Source organism: Rhamphochromis longiceps, linkage group LG8, assembly GCF_057381845.1.
Source record: "Rhamphochromis longiceps isolate RC_006_pf linkage group LG8, R_longiceps_female_GT1.1, whole genome shotgun sequence".
Classification (NCBI taxonomy): Eukaryota; Metazoa; Chordata; class Actinopteri; order Cichliformes; family Cichlidae; genus Rhamphochromis; species Rhamphochromis longiceps.
Window position 1 is genome coordinate 28717331 of NC_140564.1, and position 26958 is coordinate 28744288.

General features: G+C 40.5%; 2 protein-coding genes across 5 annotated transcripts; one reads left to right on the plus strand and one right to left on the minus strand.

The window, feature by feature from the left end:
* Positions 1–112: 112 nt before the first annotated feature.
* sgca (sarcoglycan, alpha) lies at positions 113–5742 on the plus strand. 4 transcript variants are annotated; one of them, XM_085416900.1, is made up of 12 exons: positions 117–1460; positions 1712–1840; positions 1935–2083; positions 2605–2646; positions 2931–2997; positions 3098–3296; positions 3464–3632; positions 3811–4019; positions 4224–4250; positions 4452–4625; positions 5370–5396; positions 5485–5742. In XM_085416900.1, the coding sequence occupies exons 1-12, from the start codon at positions 1424–1426 to the stop codon at positions 5489–5491; spliced, it is 1236 nt and encodes a 411-aa protein (XP_085273026.1). In that variant the 5' UTR covers positions 117–1423; the 3' UTR covers positions 5492–5742. The 4 variants fall into 4 exon arrangements, with proteins under 4 accessions (XP_085273027.1, XP_085273026.1, XP_085273030.1 ...); XM_085416901.1 differs by lacking the exon at positions 5485–5742 and having other exon boundaries at positions 113–1460; positions 5370–5400; XM_085416903.1 differs by lacking the exon at positions 2605–2646 and having other exon boundaries at positions 982–1460; positions 5485–5741.
* Positions 5743–8940: 3198 nt separating this feature from the next.
* On the minus strand, positions 8941–26605 carry col1a1b (collagen, type I, alpha 1b). The gene is made up of 51 exons (XM_085416905.1): positions 26386–26605; positions 24814–25002; positions 24225–24241; positions 24080–24118; positions 23221–23313; positions 22603–22665; positions 22465–22509; positions 22232–22285; positions 21884–21937; positions 21600–21653; positions 21323–21376; positions 21174–21227; positions 21020–21064; positions 20792–20845; positions 20585–20629; positions 20344–20397; positions 19087–19185; positions 18938–18982; positions 18754–18852; positions 18597–18650; positions 18391–18498; positions 18078–18131; positions 17831–17929; positions 17693–17746; positions 17507–17605; positions 17301–17354; positions 17119–17172; positions 16895–16948; positions 16735–16788; positions 16577–16621; positions 16372–16470; positions 14852–14959; positions 14483–14590; positions 14051–14104; positions 13879–13932; positions 13646–13753; positions 13370–13423; positions 13184–13237; positions 12925–13086; positions 12724–12831; positions 11942–12049; positions 11750–11803; positions 11563–11670; positions 11411–11464; positions 11183–11290; positions 10822–10875; positions 10608–10715; positions 10244–10526; positions 9953–10143; positions 9613–9855; positions 8941–9506 (listed from the first exon to the last, which is right to left on the minus strand). The coding sequence occupies exons 1-51, from the start codon at positions 26465–26467 to the stop codon at positions 9360–9362; spliced, it is 4335 nt and encodes a 1444-aa protein (XP_085273031.1). The 5' UTR covers positions 26468–26605; the 3' UTR covers positions 8941–9359.
* Between the last annotated feature and the right edge of the window lie 353 nt (positions 26606–26958).

The following is a 26958-nucleotide window of genomic DNA, read 5'->3' on the forward strand; positions in this document are numbered from 1 at the left end:
GTCACCAGGGGGCAGTGTCACAAACAACAGATCTGTGAAATCACAGGATACCTGGCAATGCAACCTATGCACAGCCCCATCCGTGATCCATGATGAGCTGGGTGCTCTTTTGTTGTTGTTTTGTTCGTTTGTTTTTATTGCATACTCTTCCACGTAGGGTCTGTGTAGGCAAATGCCCATGCAAAAGAATGCTAAAACATGGGCTTTACCTGGTTAAGTAAGGCATATACTGACCAACTTTTGGTTTAAAAAAAAATAGTATTTTACACAAAAGTACAGCCATGTCCTAGTTCAGCTTCAGTTGGAATCTCTTCAAGACATTATGTAAACATTTTAAGCATAAAATCCTTCCTTTACGTTCTTCTAACATTTTTAAATATTTTTTAAAAGGTTTTACACGGTCTTCAAAAAAAGGAATTCACAATTAAGTGGCTTTAAAGTTAGTCAGTTATATACCAGTGTCCTTTCTCCTTATTACATCAATTCATCAATTTTCTCTCCATTTGCGGTGTCTAGAGCAGAGGGGGGCAATTAATTTTCCCAAAGGGCCACATGAGAAACTGGGACTGTTTAGAGGGCAGCACCAATAAGCTGAAGTCAATTATATTAATTTTACCTCTTTATCACATTGGTGAGGGACCTCCACAACACACCCAGTTTCTCATGTGACCCCCTTGGGAAATGTAACTGCCCACTGGCCCCATGGTGTAAAACCAATCCTAATTGATAGAGGGTGAAAGGGGGTGTACACTCTGGATATGATGCTAGTCTATGACAGAGCAACCACAGGGAGAGGCATGAACATCCAAACTCCACACAGTAACATGCTGGTTGATCAGAAGGTTCAAATTCCAAAACGAGCTGAGCTGAGTTAAATTTGCATTAAACTCAGTTTATTTATATATATTTTCTCGGTAAGAAAATAATGTGTAAATTTTCTAGAAAAAATGAAAGGTAATAATGGTATTTTTTTTATTAATCATATCGCCCTCATATGAATTGAAAATCTAATCACACACTTTTTGAAATTAAAGAAACAAAATAAACTTTGATAAATATACCTAAAGTGTTAAAACATTAGGTAGCAAAATCACTCTAAGCTTCATTAGCCTATTGCACTATTGCAACAACAGTGTTTGAGACCTAAATATATTAGTGGAGAAATATAAGGCAAATATTAACTACTAAAGGCAAATGGATACATGTGCGAACGTACTGAGCAAAAATGAATGACTGTATATGACTTATATGACTGTATATCAACAAAAAGGACATAAATATCCCTCGAAGGCCTACTGTTCACAGACTCACAGTCACCCTTCCGGATGTTATTAGGTAAGTGAGACAAAAATAGTTTTGACATGTCCTTTGCAGTGACCAAGCCCCTCTCCACTTGGTTCTGTCAATCAAAACCCAAAACAAGATGGCAGGCTGTGGGAGCTGGGTCTTCTTTTTAACAGGCAAGTTCACTCGTAAAATTATTTAGCTTCATCAAAGAACAACTTTCGCTGACCTTCCTCAACATTAATTATCAACTCTGTGTTATTTAGTAAAAACACTCGCCCTTGATATCAGCTTTTAAGGACTGTGCGTAGGATTCTAGCATCAGGATGTGTGTGTTGTCATTATTTAATGTCAGATTTAAGGTTTTGTTTGCCTTTTTTGACCCTTCTTATAAACTGTCTGGTGTGTTTTTTACACTTCCACACAGTGTGTTCTGCCAGTTTGTTTGAGGCCAGTTCTGACATCAAAGTTACCATTCCTGTGGGGAAGTTTTTTACACATGAACTGTTTAGAGAGACTTTCCAGAACGACTTTGAACCTTTGGGCAAAGTCTACGGTGAGACAGAATGATCTAAATTCAGTTAAAAGGATAAGACATCCACATGTGTTAATGCTGTTTTTCTCTGCTCTTTTTGTGTTTTGCAAATCAGGCATATTGTACAACGACCCCATAATATTTAAGTGCAACAAACAGAATTTCCCAGACCTCCCAGAGTGGTTGCGCTTCACCCAAAGGAACCCCTATGACAACGGCTTCTTGTATGGCACACCAATGTCTCCAGGAAAAAGTATAATTGAGGTGTGAAATCATCATTTACACCAACATTGGCACAATATTCTTCCATGCTGCACATCTAACATTCACCTCTGGCCTTACTTTTGCACATTCTTCTGTCGTGATGGTAGGCCAAACAAAGATAACATTCCAGCGCAGCTACAGTGGAGACAAATATGAAAAATATGCGGCTATCAAAAACAGCTGTCAGGATTTGTTGTCAAATCCCCAGAGACAAAAGCCTTGGGCCTCTTCTCTTCAGCTGCTATTTTGAACCAACGTTAAAAATTCAGGAAGTAAGCTGTCTTTGAAGAAGAAGAGATACAAATGTCAGAAGTAACACTTTAGTCTCAACCAAACAGAATTTATTTCAGTTAGAAAACATGCTAAATTTTTGGTGTAAACACAGAACACAGCTGTATTCTGATTCAAAACTTTTCCCATTGTAACAAACTACACGCCATTTTTTAAGTGCATTAATTTTTTGCTTTTGTTTAAACAGTTCATCCTGTTTTTGTTTTGTTTTTTCGCTTTTCTTTTTACAGAACAGTGAACATAAAGTATTAAGCAGCTATACAGCAGAAAATGTAAGATATTAAACTAATCTTCACCGCTTTATTTTCTTTATTTTCGTTTTAGTGTAAGTCTTAAATTATTAATATATCTCTAGATATATAATAACGAATTGGTTTTGAAACAGATACTTTTTGTTACTGTAAGCAAAAACGTTTTTCATACACTAATGAGCAGACAGCAGCTAAAGGGAAATTGACAGCAAATGGAAAAGCGGACATTCAAGTTTTGCAAAAAGTGCTCCTGGAATGCATATGAACTGTCATAATCTTAATAATATTACATTTCATTCTGACAGATTTATGCCACCAACCAGCGGAGCTATGACACAGTCAGACACCTTCTCATAATCAAAGTCGTTCCAGGTATTTGCGATGAATCCGTCCCATTACGTTTAAGTCCCAAAATAATAGTTATAATGAATGAGGGTGTGTCAAATGTCGAAACTCGCCGGTGTATTTACAGACAAGATTCTGCCCTATCAAGTCGAAGTCTTCATCAAGCTGAGAGAGATTGAAAAAGTGCTGCCCTCTACTGTTCAGGATGAGATAAAGCAGGATTTGCAGAAGCTGTGGGACACAGAGACCCTGGAAACGATCAACATCACCAACGCCCTCGATCGTGGTGGCAGAGTTCCACTCCCTCTTGCAGGGCACTTTGAAGGGTAAACTTAGATCTGTACATTCTTATACATACTGGGTTTATTTAAAATTATGTTTTTTTTAGTACTACTACTTAAGTTTGTTGTATTTTATTAGCACCGTGTTTGCTGCTGTAACAGAACTTGCTTTGGAAAAAAATGCATATTTAGTCAAATTTGATTTGTGACAGTGTGTATGTGAAGGTAGGGTCAGAGGAGTATTTCTCCAAATGTCTCCTGAGGGTGCTGACACCGGAGAACAAAAAGCAGTGCAAGGAAGAGGCCAAAATCAAAGTCCCTGGAGAATGCCACTTCTGCATAAATCCAAGCAACTGTATCACCTGGTGCAAGACGGAGCTGGTGAGGCCAGAAAAGATGCACGCCCAAGAAGGAACATATATATAAATATATATGATCAAAGCCTCAATTGATTATTTCATTTTGTCTCATTAACTACTAAGCAGAAGCAAACAGCATAAAGCTGTTTATCTCATCTGCTGCTCTGTGCTTCATTTTAATGCTCTTCCTCCTCCTGCAGTTTGATCTGACAAAGATGAAGCCGAAGCCACCTGCTCCCACTATGGGTTCAGGGATTTTGGAGGCTGGAGAGGACTTCAAACCTCTGGAGTCTCCCCCAAACAGAGACTATTTCCCAGACTACATCGTGACAGTGATTGTGCCCCTGATCCTCGCCATCATCCTGTTTCTGCTGCTGGCTTACATCATGTTTGGCAGAAGGGAAGGAATGTATGTATCTAATTTTAAATCTAATCTCTGAATAAATATGTAAAGGCTTTGGATGCCAAACTATATTTTTCCCTCTTCCCTCTACTGGGATTTTATGTAGTCATCCAAGTGGGATAAATTCCACCAAGGATGGGAATCTATTTAAACATATTTAGACTTTTGATTGATCCAATATTAAACGGATATTTTACTCTTTTTCTATAGTGGCAAAAGGAATGCAAGAACAAACCAGTAAGTACTTTGTTTATAACAGATTTTGAAACCTGATTGTTGTCTTTCAATTTAAAACATGATCTGATGGTTAACTTTTTACTACCAGTCAGCTAAGACAGCATTATAAGTGATATTTCACAGAATGAATCTGAAATATAGTGCAGCAAAAATATTTCCAAGCTTGCAGAAAAAAAAATCTGTATGTGATGTGTGCTGCAGAATTCAGCTGTACCACCACTACACCATCCATGAGAACACTGACGAGCTGAGGACCATGGCTGGAAACAGAGGGGTGCCTCCACCCCTCTCCACACTGCCCATGTTTAACAGCCGGACTGGAGACAGGGCCTCCCCGCTGCAGTCTGACAGCATCCCACTCATCATGGCCCAACAGTAAGCACCACACCCATTAATTCCTATCAGTTATGTGCACTGAGCTGCCAGTCTATTAGGTACACAATAAGAACCTAATGTAACACCACTCTAATGTTGCTCTGATGGTGCACTGGGTTGTTCTGATCAGGTATGCTTCTCCTGTCATTTTCCAAATAGTATCGCAGGGTGGAAATTTGACAGCACTTTTCTATTTTCTCAGTTCTTTCAATTTTGCAAACACCACTTGTTGAAACGCATCCCCAAACCTGCTGTTTCTTTCAGGTCATGTGTAAGTTCTTTGCTAGATTTCCAAAAAGATAACTTTAAATATTTACAAAAACATCTTCCTCCTCAGAAGCAATACATACTGTATGTATATGAGGGGTGACTCAAGTCTTTTGCTCAGTATTGTAAAACAAAGGAAGCTTATAATAAGTTACATCAAAAGTCATTCTTGTGTCCATGAATCAACACCATTTCAATAGAAATTGTAACCAAACAGCCGTCACAAATTACCAAATGAAAATCTACATACTCAAATATGTTTGTATGACCAGCAGTTTACAATCTGAAGTATTTTGTTTATGAGAGTATAGCATATAAAGAATAAGTACTAACATCTCATCACACCTGCCATCTGCTGTTGGTGAAGTTAGTGTCACTATTACTGCTGTGTTGCATGAGTTATTCTCCAACAGTTGTAATAAATCATAATAAATAAAGTAGTTTTTAATTGTATTTATTTTCTTACTCTCTTGGTAGAGATCCATACAGTGACACACTGCCCAGGTAAGCCCATTCACAGGATTCTCCTCCGCATTGATTCTGCTCGGTGTTGCTGATTATTCTAAGAATATTTTTTTGTGTGTGTTTACAGGAAGTGAGAGCAGCGATGGATAAGATATAACACATGGAGTATTATTAATAACCTCTCTGAGACACAGTTTGTGGATTATATTTGCATTTGGATATTATAATTTCTTCCTGTTTGGGTTCCATTAAAGTAAATGAATAGTATACTAATAGCTCAGATGTTGTGTATATCAAACTAATTATTGTCGCACGTTGTAAACTAATACATGGGTCATTTTATAAACACTGAAGCATGTTTTGTGGATTAAATATTTCTTTGGTTCATAAAATATTTTGTTTATATTTATTAATTTCTTAAAGGGTATGTGATGACTAGTTGGACAAACTTTGGAAGAAATCCATTTGATTTGGTTAACCCAGGCTGCTAAAAATGTATATTATATGAATTATTATTCATTCACGTATTATTATATTCCAGCAAAAAATCATGTTCTTACTCTGGCATGTTCTATGACTGACCTGAAAGATGCTCAATATCCATTCTTTATATTCATCTTATCCTTCTTTAGTGGTAATACAATAAAAAATAAGAAGGGACAGCTTCAGTTTAGATATGCTTTTAAACACAGGTTGTACATGCAGTAGATGTCAGGCAGAGGTAGGGTTTGAAAGTTGGCATTCAGCACCTGCAGCACGCATGCTCTGCTTTATGAGCTCAAAGTAGAAATGCTTTGTTTACACTTTGCTTTAGAGAATCAGCAGCTGAAGCATTAAGAGAGCTAGAAAGGATAAAGATGAGCTCAAATGTATGTTTAATTTGGATCTGTGTGTATGCTGTATATACAAAAAAAACCAGGATATTTTTTTATTCTTATTTCTTACTATAGTTTTGTATACACTCACTGGACATTTTATTAGTTACACCTTCATAATACTGGTTTGGTGTCCCTTTTGCCTTCAGAACTGCCTCAATTCTTAATGGCATAGGTTCAACAAGGTGCTGGAAATATTCCTCAGAGATTTGGATCCATGTTAACATGATAGCATCACACAGTTGCTGCAGATTTGTTGGCTTTACTTCCAGGATGTGAATGTCTACATCCCAAAGGTGCTCTCTTGGATTACGTTCAGGTAACTGTGGAGGCCGTTTGAGTACCAATGAAGTCATGTTCAAGAAATCAGTTTGAGGAGATCAGAGCAACTGTGACATGGTGTGTGATATCCTGCTGGAAGACACTGGGGTCATAACGGGATCAGCATGGTCACCAACAATACTCAGATGGGCTCTGGCATCTAAACAGTGATTAGTTGGATATGGAGCTCATTCCAGGCGATATATTTCCACTCTTCTACTGACCTATTCTGGTGATTCCATTTTAATTGTAGCTTCACTTTCCTGTTCTTACCTGACAAGATTGGCACCTGGTGTGGTCTTCTGCTGCTGTAGCCCATCTGCCTCAAGGTTCAACATATTTCTTGTTCAAATATGCTCTTTGAACGTGATTGTAACAAGTATTTGAGCTATTGTTGCCTTCCTATCACCAAAAATCAGTCCAGCCATTCACCACTTTCTCTTTTTTAAACATTCTCTGTAAACCCTGGGAAAGCTGGGAAAATCCCAGCATATAAGCAGTTTCTGAAATACTCCAACCAGCCAGTCTGGCACCAACAACCATGCCACATTCAAAGTCACTGAAATAGCCTTTCTTACCTAATCTGCTTGAGTTGAAGGAGATTTATTTCACCATGTCCTAAATGCGGTGAGTTTCTGCCAAGTGATTGGGTGATTAGATATTTGTGTTAATGAGCAGTTGAACCCTAACAAAGTGGCCGTGAGCAGAGAGATACATGTGGGTTGTCTCTGCTATGCAAGTAAGCTGTGATGTTCTGATTCACAGCATGATTTTGTTTTGTTTTCTTTCTTTTGTTTGCTTCTTATCCTGACCGGCTTTACACGAGTGATGTTGTTTTTATCTATAAATATCTGTTTTCTAAGTCACCTCATCATCCTCATCATCATCACCTCGTCACATTCGGTGAGTTGGGCTGTGACAGTATGAACCACTAATCAGTTTTGCCAGTAAATTGTCTAGTGACAAAGCAAACTATGAAGAGGAGATCAGTTCAACAGTTTACAGATCATTCATCACTTATGGCTGGATCAAAAAGAGGTTCACCCTCTTCTTAAAGGGTTGCAGCTTTTATCTGGTTTTGCAGGATGAAAGCCTATGAAGCCTGCAAATAATAGCAGCTTTGCAGTGCACTGCAGCAGTAATTTTCATTCCAGTTTGCTTCTGTGCTTTGCCTGCAGGAAGCAGCCGTTGTTGCATTAGACATCCAGAAGGAGTCGCTGGTGGTGTATCTTCATTTGGTATGGGCGTTTTCTCTTCTGAGACAAGCATTCATTTCTGCAAAGTTAGCTCCTTGTTTTTCAGTGTGACAAGGAAACAACTACGGCTGCTTCACTGATAATTCAAACTGCATTTTGCAGTATTTTAGGTTTGGTTTCTTAAGAAATTTAGCTAAGGAGCCAATAACTTTTTTAGGCACAAAAAAAGGCTAGAGTTTGGTATATTGGCCTTGTTTTCACTGCTGCTTAACAAAAAGTAGTCAGTGCAACTGTTGTGGAACAGTTGATTTCTAAACACATGGACAAAATTGCTTCTGTATCTCTCGGCCAGAGACCTAGCTCTCTAAAAAAATCCCAAAAAACAGCTTCAGCGTGAGCTATCTTCTCTAAAACCTCAGTTTCACAACAGTTGCAAAACAGGACAGTGAAAACTCTGCCACTGAGTAGACCACTTCACATGCTTTATTTCAGCACCCAAAATAATTAAAAACATCTTGATTTATTATACATGTACAAAATAAGTACAGAATCTCTCTTTTAAACCATGAAAGTGGGTCTGCTTCAAATTCTTTTTTAAGAAACCCTTCGCAAGAAAGACATCAACAAACAACATAAACAACAGGGTGGAAGATGTGTGCTGTTTGGTTTTTGTTTTTTTAGTAAAGAGGAGTTTTCCACAGGGGCAAACAGACAGAAAGATCAACACTGAACACATGGGCAGGGAAAATGATATTGAACCAGACATATTTGCATGCAATACAATTGCAGTGATCACTTTTTCAGAGGACCTCTGTTATCAAACCAACACTTAAGAAGAAAACAATTGCACTGCATAGACAACAAGACAAGGAGTCAATTTAGTAGCACCAAAGGTTCTGCAGGCATTAAGTGGCAATGATTCCAGTACGACAGTGTGAGTTTCACCATCAAACACCACTAGCTGGACCTCATTGAATCGGTAATAGCACCTTTGAATGGTTTTAGTGTTTCCCCCAATAGACTTGTGGTGTGTGACATAGCAAAAAGTGGGGGTGATGTCTTGTTATGAGGTAGCCATCTAGATTTTGCAATGAAGGTGAGCTTTTTAGTCTTGCTCTTTTGCTGGTGTTTGCTTTGTCTGCTCAGCGTTCAGGTGTTTTTCTCATTAATTTAGAACAAGAAGACACTTCACACTTTTTACAATTTATTTAACACCAGAAAAATGGTACATATCATTTGTTGTTTTCAATGTCCTTCTGCAGTGGTAGAAAATGGCAAAAGTCACCTGTGTTTCATTGCATGTGCAGATCTGGGTTGTTGTTTTTTTTGTTTGTCTTAATCTCCGGGGGGAAATTTTACACAAGCATATATTATTTTCTTGTTGCCAGTGAAAACAAAAGATTCTTTTTAAAGTGTCCTCGTAGTTGGTTTCGTTTGAAGTAGCAGTCCCAAAAAAAACTTCTCATGATTGGAAAGACACAAACACTGTCTTCAGTAGAGTGGTTTTAAGCATGTGGACCAATGGCAGCCAAATGAATGCATAGAAAGAGGATTTAGAGATGACTGCTAGAAAAAAAAACAACAATGTCATGTCCATATTTCTTTCATTTTTACAAGAAGCAAACAGGGCCAACTTGGACGCCAAATTCCTGATCAGGTGCACCAACATCCATAGGAGCAATGTCAATGATGGGCAGGCGGGATGTTTTTGATGTCTTGTAGTCAATGACTGTCTTGCCCCATGTGCCAGTGTGTGACTGTAGAGAGAAACAGAAAGGAGACATTGTAAGAGATTAGTTTCTCTTTTCTTATACTTGGATCCTGTGTAAGTTTAGCCCTGGGGCAAAGAGAGAGCAAACTCACCGTGCAGCCATCCTCGCTGACACTGTATGTGAAGCGGCTGTTGCCCTCCGCTCTGATCTCGACGTCGTTGGATCCCTGGAGAAGCAGAGCCTTCTTCAGGTTGCCGGTGGCAGAATCCATGTAGGCGATGCTGTTCTTGCAGTGGTATGTAACGTTCTGAGAGGCCTGGTTAGACATCAGGCGCATGAAAGTCATCTGGATGTTGACATCCTCGAGATCAGCTCCATCGCTGCCATACTGGAACTGCGTGACGGAGAGAATAGAAGCACGCATAGTGTCACAGGCCTAATAGTAAAGCATGAATACTGTCCAGGTTTGTTCATTTGCTCTGTTTTCTCACCTGGAATCCACCGGTCATGGACTCGCTGAACCAGACGTGCTTCTTCTCTCTGATGTTCTTGCTGAGGTACCAGTTCTTCATGGGGATGGTGGACTTGCTGGGGTAGACACAAGTCTCACCAGTCTCCATGTTGCAGTGGACCTTGACGGCATCCAGAGGAGAGCCCTGGTTGGGATCAATCCAGTACATGCCTGTAATACAGGGACATCAAAAAAAGAAAGTCTCACGCTGAGCTCACCCTCGTGTTATACTTTATCTAAAGGCTGTGTCAGAGAATTGATCTGCGCTCACCGCTCTTCCACTCAGGGTGGCACATCCTCAGATCACGGCACATGCGGGCTGGGCTCTTCTGGGTACCGTCTGGGCTGCGGATCTTCTCAACCTTCTGTGTCAGGGTCTTAAGGGTGGTGTCAACCTCCATGTCACGATCGCGCATGACATTAGGATCATCAGCGCGGTAGTGGCCACCACGCAGGGGATCAGGGGCCTTCTCCTGAACAGGCTGGCTGATGAACTCAATTCCACTGCCGGGAGGTCCAGGAGGTCCAGCAGGTCCGGGAGGTCCAGGAGGTCCCTGTTTTGAGACACCAGGGGTTGCTTAACTTGTCTGAAGGTGTAAGAATATGGATAAAGTAATGATAATTGCTCAACTTACAGCAGGTCCCATCTCTCCATTGCGACCACGAGGTCCAGGAGGTCCAATGGGTCCAGGCAAACCGTTCACACCATCCTTACCAGAGGCACCGTTTGATCCAGAAGGTCCCTGTGGAGGAAAACCAAATGATCACCTTTTGCCTTGAACTGATTGACAAATTTGAAGGAAAACTTTAAATAAAGAAAGTTTTGTGTCTGTTAACAGTAGTACTTACTCTAGGTCCAGCGGGTCCAGAAGCACCAGCAGGGCCTCTCTCTCCAGGGGGTCCCTAGAGACAGATGAGGATGCTAACATGAACTATGGTATAACAAAATATAGTAGAATATAGAAAATGTGATAAAATCAAGTTTAATAAGTCCATAAGTCAATTTTAAAAAGTGAGACTGATTAATGTTGTATTTTATAAAACTTGATGATGGATGTAACTAGCAACTGTTTATAAGACCTTAATAAACTCCAGTAAATATCCACCTGAATCTTAAATGCAAATCCAGCTGTGGGTAACAGGATAAATGCAGCTATCAGCACAAAGTTTTTATTTCTTCCAAAGTGCTAATGTGGTAACTGTTACTCACAGAAGGTCCGGGCAGACCAGATGCACCAGTGAATCCTCTGTGTCCCTTGTGGCCTCTCTCTCCAGCTTCACCAGCCTCTCCTCTGTCTCCCTTAGCACCAGCTGGACCCTGAATAAAAGAAAAAGAAGATCCAGATGCCATCTCATCATTAGACAGTAATCAGTCTTCTTGAATATGTAAAATTTACGTTTCATATTAATAATACATATTATACAATGAAAAACGTACAGAAGGACCACGAGCACCAGCAGGGCCAGAGGGACCAGCAGGACCAGAGGGACCCTAAAGGAAAGAAAGATATGAACATATGAATTCAGAAAAAATCACAAGTGTGTTCATTTTGTTTAAATGTGCTCAAGGTAGCTACAAAGTGGACTTACACTCTCTCCACGGTCACCAGTTTTGCCAGAGGGGCCAACTCCTCCAGGAGCTCCAGGAGCACCAGGAGGTCCAGGGGGACCACCCAAGCCAGTCTCACCACGGTCTCCCTATGAGTGCACATTTCCAGTGAGAAGATAGTTTCATGCATGTCAATATTATCAAATTAGCCAAGTTAAATAGGGTTACCTTAGGGCCAGAAGGACCATCACGACCAGGTGCACCATCATGACCAGGAGATCCCTGTGGAAGTAAAGCAGTAAAGATGTTCGCCAGCGAAACTGAATTTGTGGGAATTGTGAGTGCATTTTTAATTGTACTACCTGAGTAGCCCGATTAGCCCAATTAATGGTTAAAGTACAGAAAAAAGGGACTTCTTACCTCACGGCCAGCCTCTCCAGTTGGACCAGACAGTCCAGGGGGTCCAGCAGGTCCAGGGGGTCCGCGCTCACCGACAGGTCCAGATGGTCCCTGCTTTCCAGGCTCACCCTAAAGAAAGTGCATAAGAAGTCAGTCCTCTAGATTCCTGTGGATGCTCTTTGCAGAGCTGAACCTTTCTAAGCACCACCCAGAGAGAGAGACGCATATGAGAACCCAAATGTCCAATGTGATCAAATCAGATATTAGCTGGTCTTTCACCTTTAGTCTGTGTGATGTCAGATGGACAAAAGGAAAACTGTGGAATATTTCCCAAGGAATATTGTAATATTGCCATGTCCTTACACAAGGATGGTTTATTTAACATTGTATGTGTCCAAATTTCTTTGCTACTAATTATATATTTCATAGTGAGTTTGCTCTTTGCAGTACTAGTTATTATTCCTTTAGCCTCAGTATTCGACAATGCATTACAAAAAGTTGTGTCCAAACAAATGCTGAAGGTTACAGGTCAAAAGGGCAGAGCATGACAATATAGACTCCAAAATATATTTGACCTAATAATTTAATTGGATAAGTGTATTATATATAATGTGTGTTTATCACAACAAATGCATGCTGTTACTTTGATCTGTCATGTTTTAAGTGATGTAATTAACAGACTCAAGAAAATGAACCAAGTAGTCTAAGTTTTTTTTTTCATCTTCTGGTTGAGCTCACTGTATTGTCCCCTACACAGAACCCCCTATATAAGCAGACATAAAGGATTTCAGACACAAACTCACAGATGGTCCAGGCAGACCACCGAAACCACGCTCTCCACGCTGTCCAGGGAGACCTACAATACCACGCTGTCCAGCAATACCTTGGGGTCCAGGGATACCAGGGGCACCCTGCACATAAGGAAATAATGGTTAGTTATGTTTTAGACTTTCAAAAAACACATAGAATATCTATTATGGACCAAAAGGGTAACAGTGACTTACAGGGGCTCCATCAGAACCAGCAGATCCTTTCTCGCCACTAGGTCCTGGGGGTCCAGCAGCACCAGCCTCACCAGGGCGGCCAGCAGGGCCAGTCTCACCACGAGCTCCCCTTGCTCCATCTTTGCCAGTAGGTCCTCCGGGTCCAGGGGCTCCAGCAGCTCCCTGGAAACAACATACAATGTTATGGTAACATAAAAATCACTGATCGCTGTTCCAATATAACATAGATAGATCGCACTAAAAATGATCAGAAACTCACAGCAGGGCCAGGGGGTCCAACTCTTCCAGCAGGTCCAGGGAAACCAGTAGCACCCTAGCAAGACACACAACCAAACCAAATACGTGATCAATGAAGCTTTAAAACACATAAGCAACTGTAACTACAAATAATCTCATTGAGTTTGTAAGTCAGAGTGTCAAAAGAAAAATATGAATGAATACTTACAGGGGAACCAACACTACCACGAGCACCTTTGGGTCCAGGAGCTCCAGAAGGTCCCTGTTGACGGAAATATTTGCAAGTGAGGCATCTAATACCAACAATGCTAATTAAAATAGGAAAAATATGAATGTTTATGTAAACAGTATATGCAATTTCTTATGAACACAATAATGAATCTACGGTGCAAAACCCCCCAGAACATTTTATTCCATTTATTCTATTCCATTTACTATATATTCACCAGATGTATACTACAAATCACAATGAAGGTCAATCTACCTGAGGACCAGCAGCTCCAGCAGGTCCGGTAGGTCCAGGAGGACCAGCATCTCCCTTGGGTCCACTGTCACCACTCTCGCCCTTAGCACCAGGCTGACCATCAGCACCCTGAGGTTGGAGATGAAAAGAAGAAATGCATCAATGCATGGCTTTTTTTGCGTCTCAAATGTTATCCAAAGTCAACAAATGTGACTTTTTTTAAGCATCTAAATTAGTGAAAAAAAGGGGCTTACAGGAGGTCCAGCAAATCCGGCAGCTCCAGGAGGTCCGTGCTCACCACGGTCACCCTGTTGAAGTAATAAAGAAAGGTCATTCAGTCATAATAATGTGCATATCAGAGTTATAAATATTTTGATTGTTTTTCCCCAGGTTTTAATCTGATTTTGAGTTTAGAAAAGAACTTACAGGGGAACCACGAGGACCACTAGGTCCAGCAACTCCAACAGCACCAGGCTCACCCTAAAACCAGAGGTGAAGGAGAAAAAAGGAGGTCAGTAGGCACATTGGTTGCTAATCCCAATCACGTATTTTATGATCAATGACACTTGCAGATAATCCACATTAAAGCCAAAATTAAGTAAAGCACTGAATTTCTATTTAACTCATGGTTGGTCTTATTATCTTTTAATATTGCATTAATGTGGCATGCTATTCATCATGTTTCATATAATTATGACATTGACTTATGCATACTGTAAGTGTGGGTAAAAATGTTGTAAGACTACTAACAAATTTCACTCCAGACATGAAAATTGAATGAAGAAAAGGTCCTGTAAAATTATTAAACTCGAACAGCTAATATTTGAAGGCCAAAACCAATTTTTTGTCCAATCTCACCTTCTCACCCTGAGCACCGGGAGGTCCGGGGACTCCAATAGGACCGGTCAGACCACGTGGGCCATCTTTGCCAGGGGCACCATCAGCTCCCTTGCCACCAGCCTCACCCTAAAAAGAGAAAGGTTACAAAAAGTTACTTGTGTTGATATAAAAATTACACAGCTACAGTTATTTGAATCATTACAACATTTCTAGAGTAATTAAATCTTTATTAAATATTGGGAAAACATGATATAAGATTTCACATGATATAACAGGTATAATACATAAGATATTTTATCTTCACTGAGCTTAAAAAAATTTAATGATGAGAAAATCGAACTGTGCACGCCTTTTTCTTTATACGAATGGGATTGGTGTGATACTCACATTCTCTCCTCTGGCACCGGGGAGACCAGCGGCTCCACGTTCACCAGGCATTCCCTGCATACCGGGGGATCCCAAACCACCGGGGGCACCGGCAGCACCAGGCTCTCCCTGGGTACACACAAAAACAGGAAGACTCACATTGTTATCCAGCTAATACAGGTCACTGGAGCTCAACAAATGAACCATGTTGGTAGATTTGTTTCTGTTATGATAAGCACAATGAGTTTAAGAAAAGGAGAATTTTGCTGGTCCTAAATCTTATTTTAGTTATTTGCACCAATGCCCAGTGATTTTAGTCTTGAGACATTTGTTGTTTTGCAGCATTTTCTAGTTTCTCTAACTCATGGGTTAATTAGTTTTGCACTCAAACCTGCAAAACTAAAGTGAAGAATTATCTTTACAGGCGTGACATTACAGGCTGATTACCACCAGGTGATGGGTGTTAATGTGTTTTTCTGGATCTCTGATATTGCTCTCTGTTGAATCTGAAGCTCAGGTTGTTTCTGTCATAAAAGCAAATATAAATTGTCCACAAAGTCACCTGTGGATGAAAAAAACACCTTTACTGCTACTGTTTTGCTTGTACACATTTATGTTTAGCAGTTTCTTTAAACCTTAAGCATGTGAAGCCATAGACTAATGACAACATGTTGAAGCAGAAAGCTTGCTCTATATGCTCTAAATATATTATTGTTTATTCTTGAAATGAAAGAATATACATACAAAATGCTAAAATTACCTTTTTACAAGTACAGAGGAGGTAAAATCTATTGGCTTTATAGTGTGGCGGGTTACACCTTTACCTAACAGGCAAAAGATCCCTAGTTTAATCCCAGGAGAAGATTGGGGCTGCAACAGGAACCCTGCATAAGGATCTACCAATCAAATATGTAGTGATAAAAACAGACCTGCAAACTAATCTACGATATACAGGAGTGTGTTTTTAACATATGAGTTTTGTGATGGTTTAATAGTGTTGCACAGCAGCTACAAACACTAGATCATTTTTATATGCGATCCAGGTGAGGTCTGGGTTGAAAAATGTGTCCTCTATCTTTAAAATGCAAATAAATAGGACTGTGACAAACATTTCTGAACTGAAAACCTTACAGTTCCTTTGCAACATAAATAACTTGCTTGCTACTTTTAAGTCTTTATATAAATATGATTATTCTTGGTGCCATATCCACTCTGAACATCTGATTTTTAATGAATGTGTCGTTTAAATGTCCAGGCAGGCTGGTTTATACTATAAAAGAAGAACTTAAAAACAAAGGGCAGAAATACTGAATAGTTTGCTCTCCTTGTTTTCTGAGAAAAGCTGGGAGTAGAAACATACCTGAGTAAATATGTGTTTAGTTTTTGGTGGTTTACAACTTGACATCAGGTAGATTTTTCAATTTTATTTCTGTGCCATTTCAAAAAATGGACTGGATTTGACACACAGCAAGAAAAAAAAAGGAATCTCAAATGCCAAATCAGTAAAGTTTCTTCATCGTTTAGACGTTTTTCTGACCTACCTTAGGTCCATCGTTACCAGCGGGTCCAGGAGCACCACGGGGTCCGGTTGGGCCAGCAATGCCAATTCCACCACGCTCACCAGGGAATCCTCTGTCACCCTGAAGGAAAGAAGGAACTCATCAGCCACAAAATGTTTTGCCAGTAAGTTGATGTCTACCACAGGAGCTGAAAATGTTTTGCTTCTGCAACAGAGGGGATACTCACTCTTGGTCCAAATGGGCCAGAAGGTCCTGCCTCACCAGGAGCACCCTGAATAAAAGAAGGAGAAGGGAGAGGGTTATGACGTCTGACTTACTGTGTCAACATGAAGACAGAAGGGGGGAAAGCTGGTTCTAGTGTGTCCTTTGTAACTGACTACATACCTGCTCACCAGGCTTGCCAGTCTCACCAGTAGAACCTTGGGGTCCAGGAAGTCCCTGCACAGGGATGAAAGGTACAATGTTTTAGGGTTATCAACTGACGTTATAACACAACAATAGATATGAGAGTGCTGTGGCTGTTGGAATAATGTCTAAAGCCCACCTGGAATCCAGGAGGTCCAGCGGGTCCCTGCTCTCCTTTCTCTCCAGCAGGTCCCTAAACAAAAAGACGAGAACAAAATGATACAATGCAAACTCTGATTCACCATAAGCATCCATGTCAGCCACATAAAAGATACAACTATGGCTTCTGTCCTCTGATACATCAAACTACTCAAATGCTATGCAAACATAATTTCTGTTTAATAATGCAGATAAGATACATACACCGGGGCCAGAAGGTCCAGGAGCACCAACATCACCGTCTTTGCCTGGAGCACCCTGTGATTAAAAACAGCCAAATGCTCGACTGTTACACTCTGTTTCCACTATTATATTAATATATACAGTCTTTAATGGTGGAACTTGTTTTAAGTGACTGTTTAAGTGGGAAAAGTATAATTACTTACAACAGCGCCAGCAGGTCCAGTTGCACCTCTCTCACCAGGTTTACCACCATCACCCTAGTAAAAAGAAATAAGTGCATATTTATATCTGCCACATGGGGAAATTCTGCTCTATTATTTCTATTTAAACTAATTTCTATGGGCTAAAAAGAAAAATCACATCCATGACATCTGGAAAGACAATGAGCAGAAAAGCTCTGTAAACTCACAGAAGCTCCCTTGGGTCCGGGGAATCCCATAACTCCAGGCTGTCCTCTGGATCCACCGGGGCCAGGAGGTCCAGGGCGACCATCTTGTCCAGGAGAACCCTAGATATAAAAAAAAACAAAACAAAAAATGAAGTTCTAAGAGTGATGTAACATATAACATATGTTTATTTGATGCTCAATACTTACAGCAGGTCCAGCTTTGCCATCAGGTCCAGGGCTTCCAGGGCTACCAGTCATACCCTGAGGAGAACAGTTAATGTGTAAAATTCATGACCAAAACATCACAGAAATGTTGCATTTGAAGAAGTACATCGTCGTGCTAACCTTCAGTCCAGGGGCACCAGGAGCACCAGGGCTTCCAGACTCACCAGTGACTCCCTGAGCTCCCATTGGGCCAGGGGAACCACGCTCACCTGGGGCACCCTGTAATATAAGTTAATAAAAGATCTAGAAGCTGTGATACTGGATACAATTTATGACTTAAATGATCAGTAATGGCTTGTTTAGCTATTCTGATAGGTTTGAATAAGTTGGAGTAAGGTGGCTAAGTGATTTTAGTTGACTAACTCACCTTGCCACCAGCACCTCCATCAGCACCAGGGAAACCACGAGCACCAGGGGCACCCTAATGGAAGAACAGAGACACCGACCAAGTCATTAAAAGGGAAGTAGGTGCTGGGCTCCAACTACTAAGATGAATCCCCGTGGGAATTTAGCACACTGCAATTTCAGAACACTTTGTAGAAAAAGAAATCAAAGGGTTTCAACATGGACATTTTCAATTAAAACATAATGAGTGATGGTGAGAGTGTTGGCTATTTTAATGCTGTTTTCCATAAGGCACACAATTTCACATGGTCGAAGATAAAGAGGGACAAACATACACGCTCTCCAGGGGGTCCACGGGGTCCAGCACCACCAGGCTCTCCACGAGCTCCTCTCTTTCCCTCCTCACCAGAGGGGCCAGCAAGTCCCTGAACTCCAGCGGGTCCCTGCAAAAGAAAGGAAATTTCATTAAACCAAGCATGAATTTATTATCTTGGCAAGATGCAGTGGAAACTGTTCAGGATCATTGTATTTTGAAACTTACAGGCTCTCCCTTGGCACCAGGCTCTCCCTTAGGACCAGAGGGACCAGGGTCACCCTGTTGGCAGAAGCATACACATTTTATTTAGCTATCAGGTAATCTAGGATCTATAAAATACTGACAAAAACATTAAAAAACACTAAATCAATTGCCAACGCACATTGTTACCCTTAGGGCCAGGAGAACCAACAGCTCCCTGAGCTCCAGCAGGACCACGACTACCGGGGAAGCCAGGAGCACCAGCAATACCAGCAGCACCCTACAGATGGAAAATGTGGGGTGTAAGCACACTTCATGTGCAGGACTGAAATGGAATAAATGTAATCATTGTAAATGATACTTACAGGAGCACCCTTAGAGCCAGCGGAACCATCAGATCCAGGAGCACCCTGTTAAAAGAGGAATAATATAAAATGTTGAAATTGTTCAGTGTTTTTTTATTATAACATCTGAGATAGACATGATGGTATGTGTAAGTTGAGCATCTACTCACAGCAGGTCCAGCGGGTCCAGCAGGTCCGGGGTTACCAGGCTCACCACGTGCTCCCTGGGGTCCCTCAGATCCACGGCCTCCTGGAGCACCAGTCTCTCCCTGTGCACAAAGACAAAAATATTTCATAAATCTGCACCGCCAATATTATGTCTGTGCTCTGATAAAGGAGAAGGAGACCACACTGAACATCAGAAACATAATTTAAAGATTAAATATTATATACACACTAAATATCACTCAAAAGACAGGCAATTTTCTATCAAAGCTATGGTGTATTGCTCTTAGCTATACAAGTGGAAAATAAAATGTATTTTGAGCGTAACACATGCACCTAACAATATTATTTATGAAGGAATTTGAGCACAAATAATGTGTGTTTTTAGAGACATAACTGTCCCCACAATAATCCTAAAGTGATTTATCTAGAAAGAAACTTCAAACTGCATGATTGTTCTGTCATCATGACTGTTTTTTTTAATTCTCCTCCTCTTTATTCCTAAAATAAACCAGGAATTTGTGACATCATAGTAGGTGAAAGTTACAGGATATTTAAAATAGCTCCTTCAGTAATGGCATCAGGAAGGAGAGGCACCAGAGATTAACGTGCCATTAGAAGCCTACTGATGCCATCTGGTGGTTAGACTGTTCACCTGAAGTATACAGTATTAGGCTAAATACGCTATTAGCAATTTTACTGCTTGGGTAATAGGCTACAATCCATGCTAACCTTGGAGTATATTGTAATTCAAATGGCCTGAGGGTGAAATCTGACCAGTGCCAAGAAGCTTTAGGCATTCAAAGAGCTTTACAGACCAGATGTGTAAGAAAAGATTGAAGTGGGTTAAGCCGAGACCTTTCTCATGGGAGAGGAGAGATGCATGACATTGGACACAAATTTCTCATTTTGGGAAATTCTGTGTTTCTTGAGTTAGATGTATGTAGCTTCTACACAATTCTTACCAGGAAGTTTGCTCATTTTAAGTCCAAACAAGGCATAATCACACAGAGTCCCCGTAATGTTCTACTAATAAGCTACTAATACTTGGGGAGTTGATGAGACACCTAGTGAGGGATTAAGGGGATAATAAGCTAAAATATTGTCATGGTTCTCCAAAGCTTTCCTTGGCTACCTAAATTTTGAGATTAGACTTGAGAGAGCTTTACTGTCAACATTATCTAATGGTTATAAATATAAAGGTCAATCAGGAAAGCTATTATGATATCATATGTACTCTTGAACTCTTTTGGGTGACTTACCTTAGCACCAGCACCGCCAGGGAATCCAGAGGGGCCAGCAGATCCAGTAGGTCCCTGAAATTTAATATAGAGCATATTAAGACACAATGCTGAGCCACAAACATTGTAATAAATTGATTGGAAAGCTGAGGAAGAGTCCCTTCGTTTATGGTATGAATCTCTTACTAAAGCATTTTGTGGACAGATCTAAATTATAGTCTCGAATGAATTTGAAATGAACAATGCAAAATTCAGTACTTACAGGAGGACCAGCAGGACCGGTGTTGCCATCATTACCACGAGCACCCTGCAGAGGAGAGAAGAGATTACATCAAATATTTTCAGATCCAACCAATAGTAAGACACGAAACATGAGAGAAGAACACAACAATCTCCCAGCTTTTGTGTTGTTTTTCAGTAGTAATTATGGGTCTTTTAATAAGTGACTAAGGAGAGGAAAAGTGCTTACAGCAGGGCCGGGAGCTCCAGGGCGGCCTCTCTCTCCGGGAAGACCACGAGCACCCTAGAAAAGACAAAAACAAACCAAGGTCACAAGAAGGTTTGGCCTAGTTTTTGAAGATATGCGTTGGAAAAAATGGCAGTGCTGCATCTAATCTGAACTGTTATTACAAAACAGTGTTTAATCCTTAAAATGATTCATATGTCAACAACTTGATTAATGGGAGCAAAAACATACCATGGCACCGGGGATACCATTCTCACCAGAAGCGCCAGGCTCTCCCTGTAAACAAATACAGGAAAAAGACAAGAGATCAGCTTTAAATTGTGGTTTTATAAAGATGCAGATTAATATCATTTCACAATGAAATGCAATCATTGTGAAATCTTACCTTAGGGCCAGCAGGTCCAGAGTCTCCCTTGGCTCCATCTAGACCGCTGAAGCCCTACAAAGAAAATTAGCGAGCATTTTAAACTCAATCACCACTCATAACTGTTTAAAAGTGATTTTTTTTTTCTTTTTATTACTATTCAGACTCACTCTGTGTCCCTTGATGCCTGGAAGTCCAGGGGTGCCAGGGAATCCACGAGCACCCTAGATGAGAAAAAGAAGAACGATGTGAATAACTTCGACTGCATTTGGAAGGTAGCACAATGAGGCCTGGAAAACTAAACATAATGGATAAATATGTGGAAATGAATATATTTCACAACAACTTGTTTGCCCCTACATACATGCTGAATAACAGCTTTTCTCAGTTTAGGTTTCATTTTTGGCCTACCATCTCCTGACCTTTGCCCTAGTGGGAACCACTCACCTGAGGTCCAGCAGCTCCGCGCTCACCGGGGCGTCCAGGTTTGCCAGCCTCACCCTGTTGTAAACACACAGAGACGCGATGAGGAATATGAAGTAAGCTCGTGCAAACAAACAATCAACAAAAGCAATTACAGACCTCAACACATTTAAAAGAATAGCATATTCACTATTTTAAGTGAACCAATATTAGTTATGTGTCCCAGTTAGCTAGGCATGACATTTCTGTATGAAGTGTCCCAGCAAACAAGCATAGACATGAAATAAAATTCTCAATAGATCACTTACATCATCTCCGTTCTTTCCAGGGGGACCAGCAGGACCACGAGAACCCATTGGACCCTAAAAACACCAATAAATTACTGGATTAGCAAAACACACTGCTGACTATTTTAAGCAAGTGTCTGAATATGCTCTGTGCTGCTCTAGGTACAGCACAGGGAATTGGTTGGCATGAAAAAAGTGATTTGTGTCAGTAGGTCAGTGATTAAAACAGGAAGTAGAATGAATACAGGAAGTATTCTGTCTAAAGACTTTCTGGGGTTCACAACCAACTTTTACACTAGCTCGAACTGGAAAAAGGCACAGACAAAACAAGGGAAGGTAGAGGTTTAGTAGAACGTCATGTATACTCACAGAAGCTCCGGGCTCACCAGGCTCTCCAGGAGGTCCAGTGAAACCCTGAGGACCCTGAGGGACAACGAGAGAAACATTTCAGTGTAATAGCTTCTTTAAAGTATTCATTTTCCTGTTTTACATCTAAAGCAAGAAAACATGTAGGGAAGAAATCTCTGGCCTATTGTAATTGCATGGTTTTACAAATGCATGGAATACTTGGACTACCGTTTATTTAATAGAGAAATACTTACAGGGGGGCCGGAAGATCCAGGAGGACCACGGGGACCCATAGGACCCTATTGACGAAGGCAGAGAAGAAGCCAATAAATACTTGCACCTATACATAATTATCAAATGAGGGTATTTTGAGAGAGATAAAACCTACTTACTATTGGGCCAGGAACAGGTGGGCCACTAGATTTTGAGGGGTCAGAATATTGAGGAGAGAAGTTCTGTGGGAGGAGCACACAAAGAGTTAATCACCAAACACCTCAAGGTACAGTTACTGTAGTGGAAGACAATAGAAGAGCATGAAAAACTTTGCACAGCACACCATCTTCCCCCCTACTGTTAGGTCACTGTTGTATGTTACATAGTCACTTGCTAACACACACCCTATAGTGTAAAGACTCGTTTTCTAAGGTAGGAATAGGATGTTCTGTATGGAAATCAATGTGATCTATTCAAACATGGAGATTTTAAAATAGTAAGAATCCTTTTATGTATCAGTTCAGGTCACTAGATAAACTTCGAGCACTCTTCACTTTGAGACATTAATGTGAGGAGAAGGGAGCTGTCAGTACTCTCAGTGCTGAAATACACATGGAGGAACTGTCCCAGCTTTGAAGTGAAATCTTCAGCACCTTGATTATTAAATTGGCGTTCAGTATAGAACTGAAGACAATCCATGCCAGATAGCAGAAGTAACATGGAAAATGAGATGGGTCTCATTTGTCATCAACAAAACTCAGTCCCTGTCTTGGATGTTCTGATGCGATGATACTTACTCCGCCAAGGCCAGGGGGGCCAGGGGGGCCAGGGGGGCCAGGTGGGCCAGGATCGCCAGGGATTCCATTACCGCCAGGATAACCAGGAGGACCCTGGGGGAAAAAGATTAATTAGCAATATTCAGGGCTAGTTATTTCAATTATTTTTCTTAATTTCACAAAGCTTAATAGCAAATATAAAGGATCTTACAATATAAAGAAGTGATGCAGATGTAGTTTTAAGTACTTAAAAAAGCTTCAAAGTTGGCCCTAATGTTTCTCCTCCTCCTCCAATTTGTCTTTAATCACTTGTGAAGTTTGCAATGACCTTTTGACCTTCTGACCTAATTATCAAAGGTCATCAGTAACAAGCAGCTTCATCAGAAAATCAGTTCATCAAATCAGTTTGTGAGGGCTCACTTAGCTGATGCATAGTGATTGTGTCTATTTTGACATTTTTAGCTAGACAAGAATATAGGAAACAAAACATCCTCCTTCTAAAAACAAACACAACCAGCCACCTGTTATGCACCAATTATGGTGATTCAAAAGATTTGGAACTAAAGCTGAATAAAATATTATTATGTCTCATGAGAACAGCAAAAAACAACCATCTTTGTTTCAACACATTTCAGAAGAAAACCATATTTCTGAAAGAGATAACAGACCCTTTGTCAGTTTTAAACAGACAAAACAGACAAATATATATATATATATATATATATATATATATATATATATATATATATATATATATATATATATATATATATATATATATATATGTAAAAAACTTATCTGTCACTTGTACTGACAGACAAACAGAAGATGTCTTCAATAGTATGAATGTTTTTAATAATTTAAATAATGCAGCACCTACCGGGTCTCCCTTGGGGCCAATGGGTCCTTCGGAAGTTGGCTATGGACAGACAGAAAACTGGAGTTATGCTAATTCATATACAACATAATTAGATATAATAATAATAAGACTAATAAAAATAATCATCATCAAAAGGGAAAGGTACCTCAGGATAATCTTGACCTGGAAACAAACAGAAAAAAAATGTCAGCACCTCTTTAATGTTCATAGGAGACACATTTATTCATATTTAAAGATAATGGAAAAGGCGAAAGTGATGGGTAACTGTAAGCAATAAGTTGTCTGTAGTTACTTGTGAGTGAAGGCTGAATCATCCATGAAATGCTGGATTTCTCATAATTATCAACTCCAACCCAATCTAAAACGTTACTGCTAAGTAAGTTTTGCAGTGGAAAAAATAGGAAAGTAGGTATAAGTTCAGCAGAACCCTCTACTTTCACTGCATATGTGGACTGAATGGGAAATTATATAATCATTGCCAAACTTTGCCAAAGAGCAGGGATAATCCATTGTTAAAAGAATTCACATTTAAAAATTTAGGGATCAAAACGTAATCCAAAATGATTCGGTTCTGAATGAAAAATCCTTAAACAAGCAGGCAGATAGGCAGGCAGGAAGGCCAAGGGCATTGAGTCCTTTTGAGGGCAGAAAGCCATGGCTGGTCAAAGATGGAGCAAAAGGGAAAGTGGGTGGTGCCAAAAAGCTAAATAAAGCTCGGAATTGGTGAGCAGTACCATCAGGGCAGATAGGGCAGCACTCTCCGTCTGGAATAATGGGATCGGCGCAGTCGGATGTGTCCTCACAGATCACCTCGTCGCACATGACGGTTCCGCTGTCGCAGACGCAGATCTGGCAGGGTTCTGGTTTCCATACATCCTTGTCGTTGTACAACTGTCCATCTAATGTGCAGCTGCCAAATGTTCCTGAGACAAGAAAATCACGATGAGTTAGGCGATAATGTGATGAGAACATAAGTTCTAGAAGTTAGTACAACTAATTTGTGTTTAGATTGGATAGTTTGGAATTGCTACACCTGCACAGGTGTACATTATGGTGGATGGGCTTTTGCTTAAAGACTGTATCAAATTCATATAAGAGATCAAGGGAGCTAGTACCACGTAGACCAGACTCTAAATAACACAAACACAAAGCTGGCATATTTTATATAAAAACTGTGGGCTGTTATTGACCTTAGAAAACTGTGTGTTTGGTGACTGATGTGTGATCAGGAAAGGAGCATATAATAAAGTCTAACATCCAGGCACATCTACAGGAACTACATATAATTTGAGCCTGTCAAATATAGAAATTCTGGCTGCAGAGAGATAAGGGGTAGTAATGGTCTTGTCCAACTGTCCTACGTAGATGTTCCCTCCTGAAACATTTGATTATAACGCTGAACGGAAACTTTCGTGGGGCCTACGCAGATGTCAGGCAGTGGATATGAGGTTGGGCCAGAGAAATGGGAGGATGAATGCACAGTTCCAGTATTTGCCACAAAGCGGCGCTGTTACCCTGCAAAAAAACCACCTTCCGCGCCCAGGCTGCTTTGGTGATTAATTGACGTCTAGACTGGCGTTTTTAACGGTCGACGTCAGACTTAAGCGATTTTTCCATTCTCGCTTTTTTTCAGGTAACCGTGTCCAGTTTTACACAGCCTGAAAAAACGTTTAATTCGGTGTGCTTCTTAGACATTAGACATGAAGTTTTGCCTTTTCAACTGAAACAGTAATTTCTCACACTTGATTACCAAAATTAATTCTGTCTGCTCTCTCTTGATGCGTTTTTGGTGAACTGTTGATTAAAGATCAAGTCTTACAGGCTTTGACGCATGCTTATTATCAGCTAGAACGCAAACTTATAAAACTAGAGAAGACTGCTTTCCAGACAAAACAGATATAAACGATTTGTTTTATCAGACTCATTCGCCTATCTAAATTTGCTTCAGATCTCATGGAACCATTGTCCTGTCACTGCGCATCAGACACAATGCAGCTGCTCCCTTCAGGTTTGCACTCCAGCAGGAGGACGCACACTGAGCATGTATCTGCATGCCAGTGAAAGGAGCAGTCAATAATGGAAAAAATCCAGTCTATAAATTCCTACTCGCTTCCAAGTCTCCAAAGAAACCACCAAAGCGCCTCACTGTGTAACAACTTTCACCATGTCTGCCCACTGGAGTCGGGTATCCCGCAGAGGACGATCAGCACCAGCAAACTGCTCAGCATCCTTTGCTGGCTATCCACATCCTGAGGGTGCCAACGCTCCAAAAACAACTCAAATCAATGTTTGAAAGTGATACTTACTATCATCCTCGCCTTGACCTCTCGCCAAAAGCACTGTTGCGCTGAGCAAAAGCGCTAACCGAATATCCACAAAGCTGAACATGTCTAAATATTAGACATGTAGATTCTTTGCGGAAAAGGGGAATCCTCTATCTCCTCAGACACCACTCATACACGGTAGGGTCCGGTCTGTGTGTAACTCCAATCCAGACCCTAGCAGAAACTCCCTACTGCCTAAACAAATGAGTTAACTTGGCTTTTATATGCCTAAACTTTTGGGGAGGTCCTGTGCGCAGCAGATAACTTGTACATGTTCAAGTCAGAGGCCCTCCTTCATCAGAGAGATGGGCCGTCTTAGAACATGTCAAACAAGTTCACGTTTCAGCTCAAACGTGGATGATGAGGAAAGGCATCATTTACACGCAGGCTCTCCACCGCGCAGACGTGTTTTATCTTCTTAACGCTCCGTGGATTTTCTTAATTGACACTCGTGTTGAGGCGTTTTGTCTTTCCCGTGTTCATCGATATGCTGAGCAGCTGTTTGCTTTCAGATGTGCAGGAAGTTGAGTTCTTTTTCACAGTTTTATTTCATGA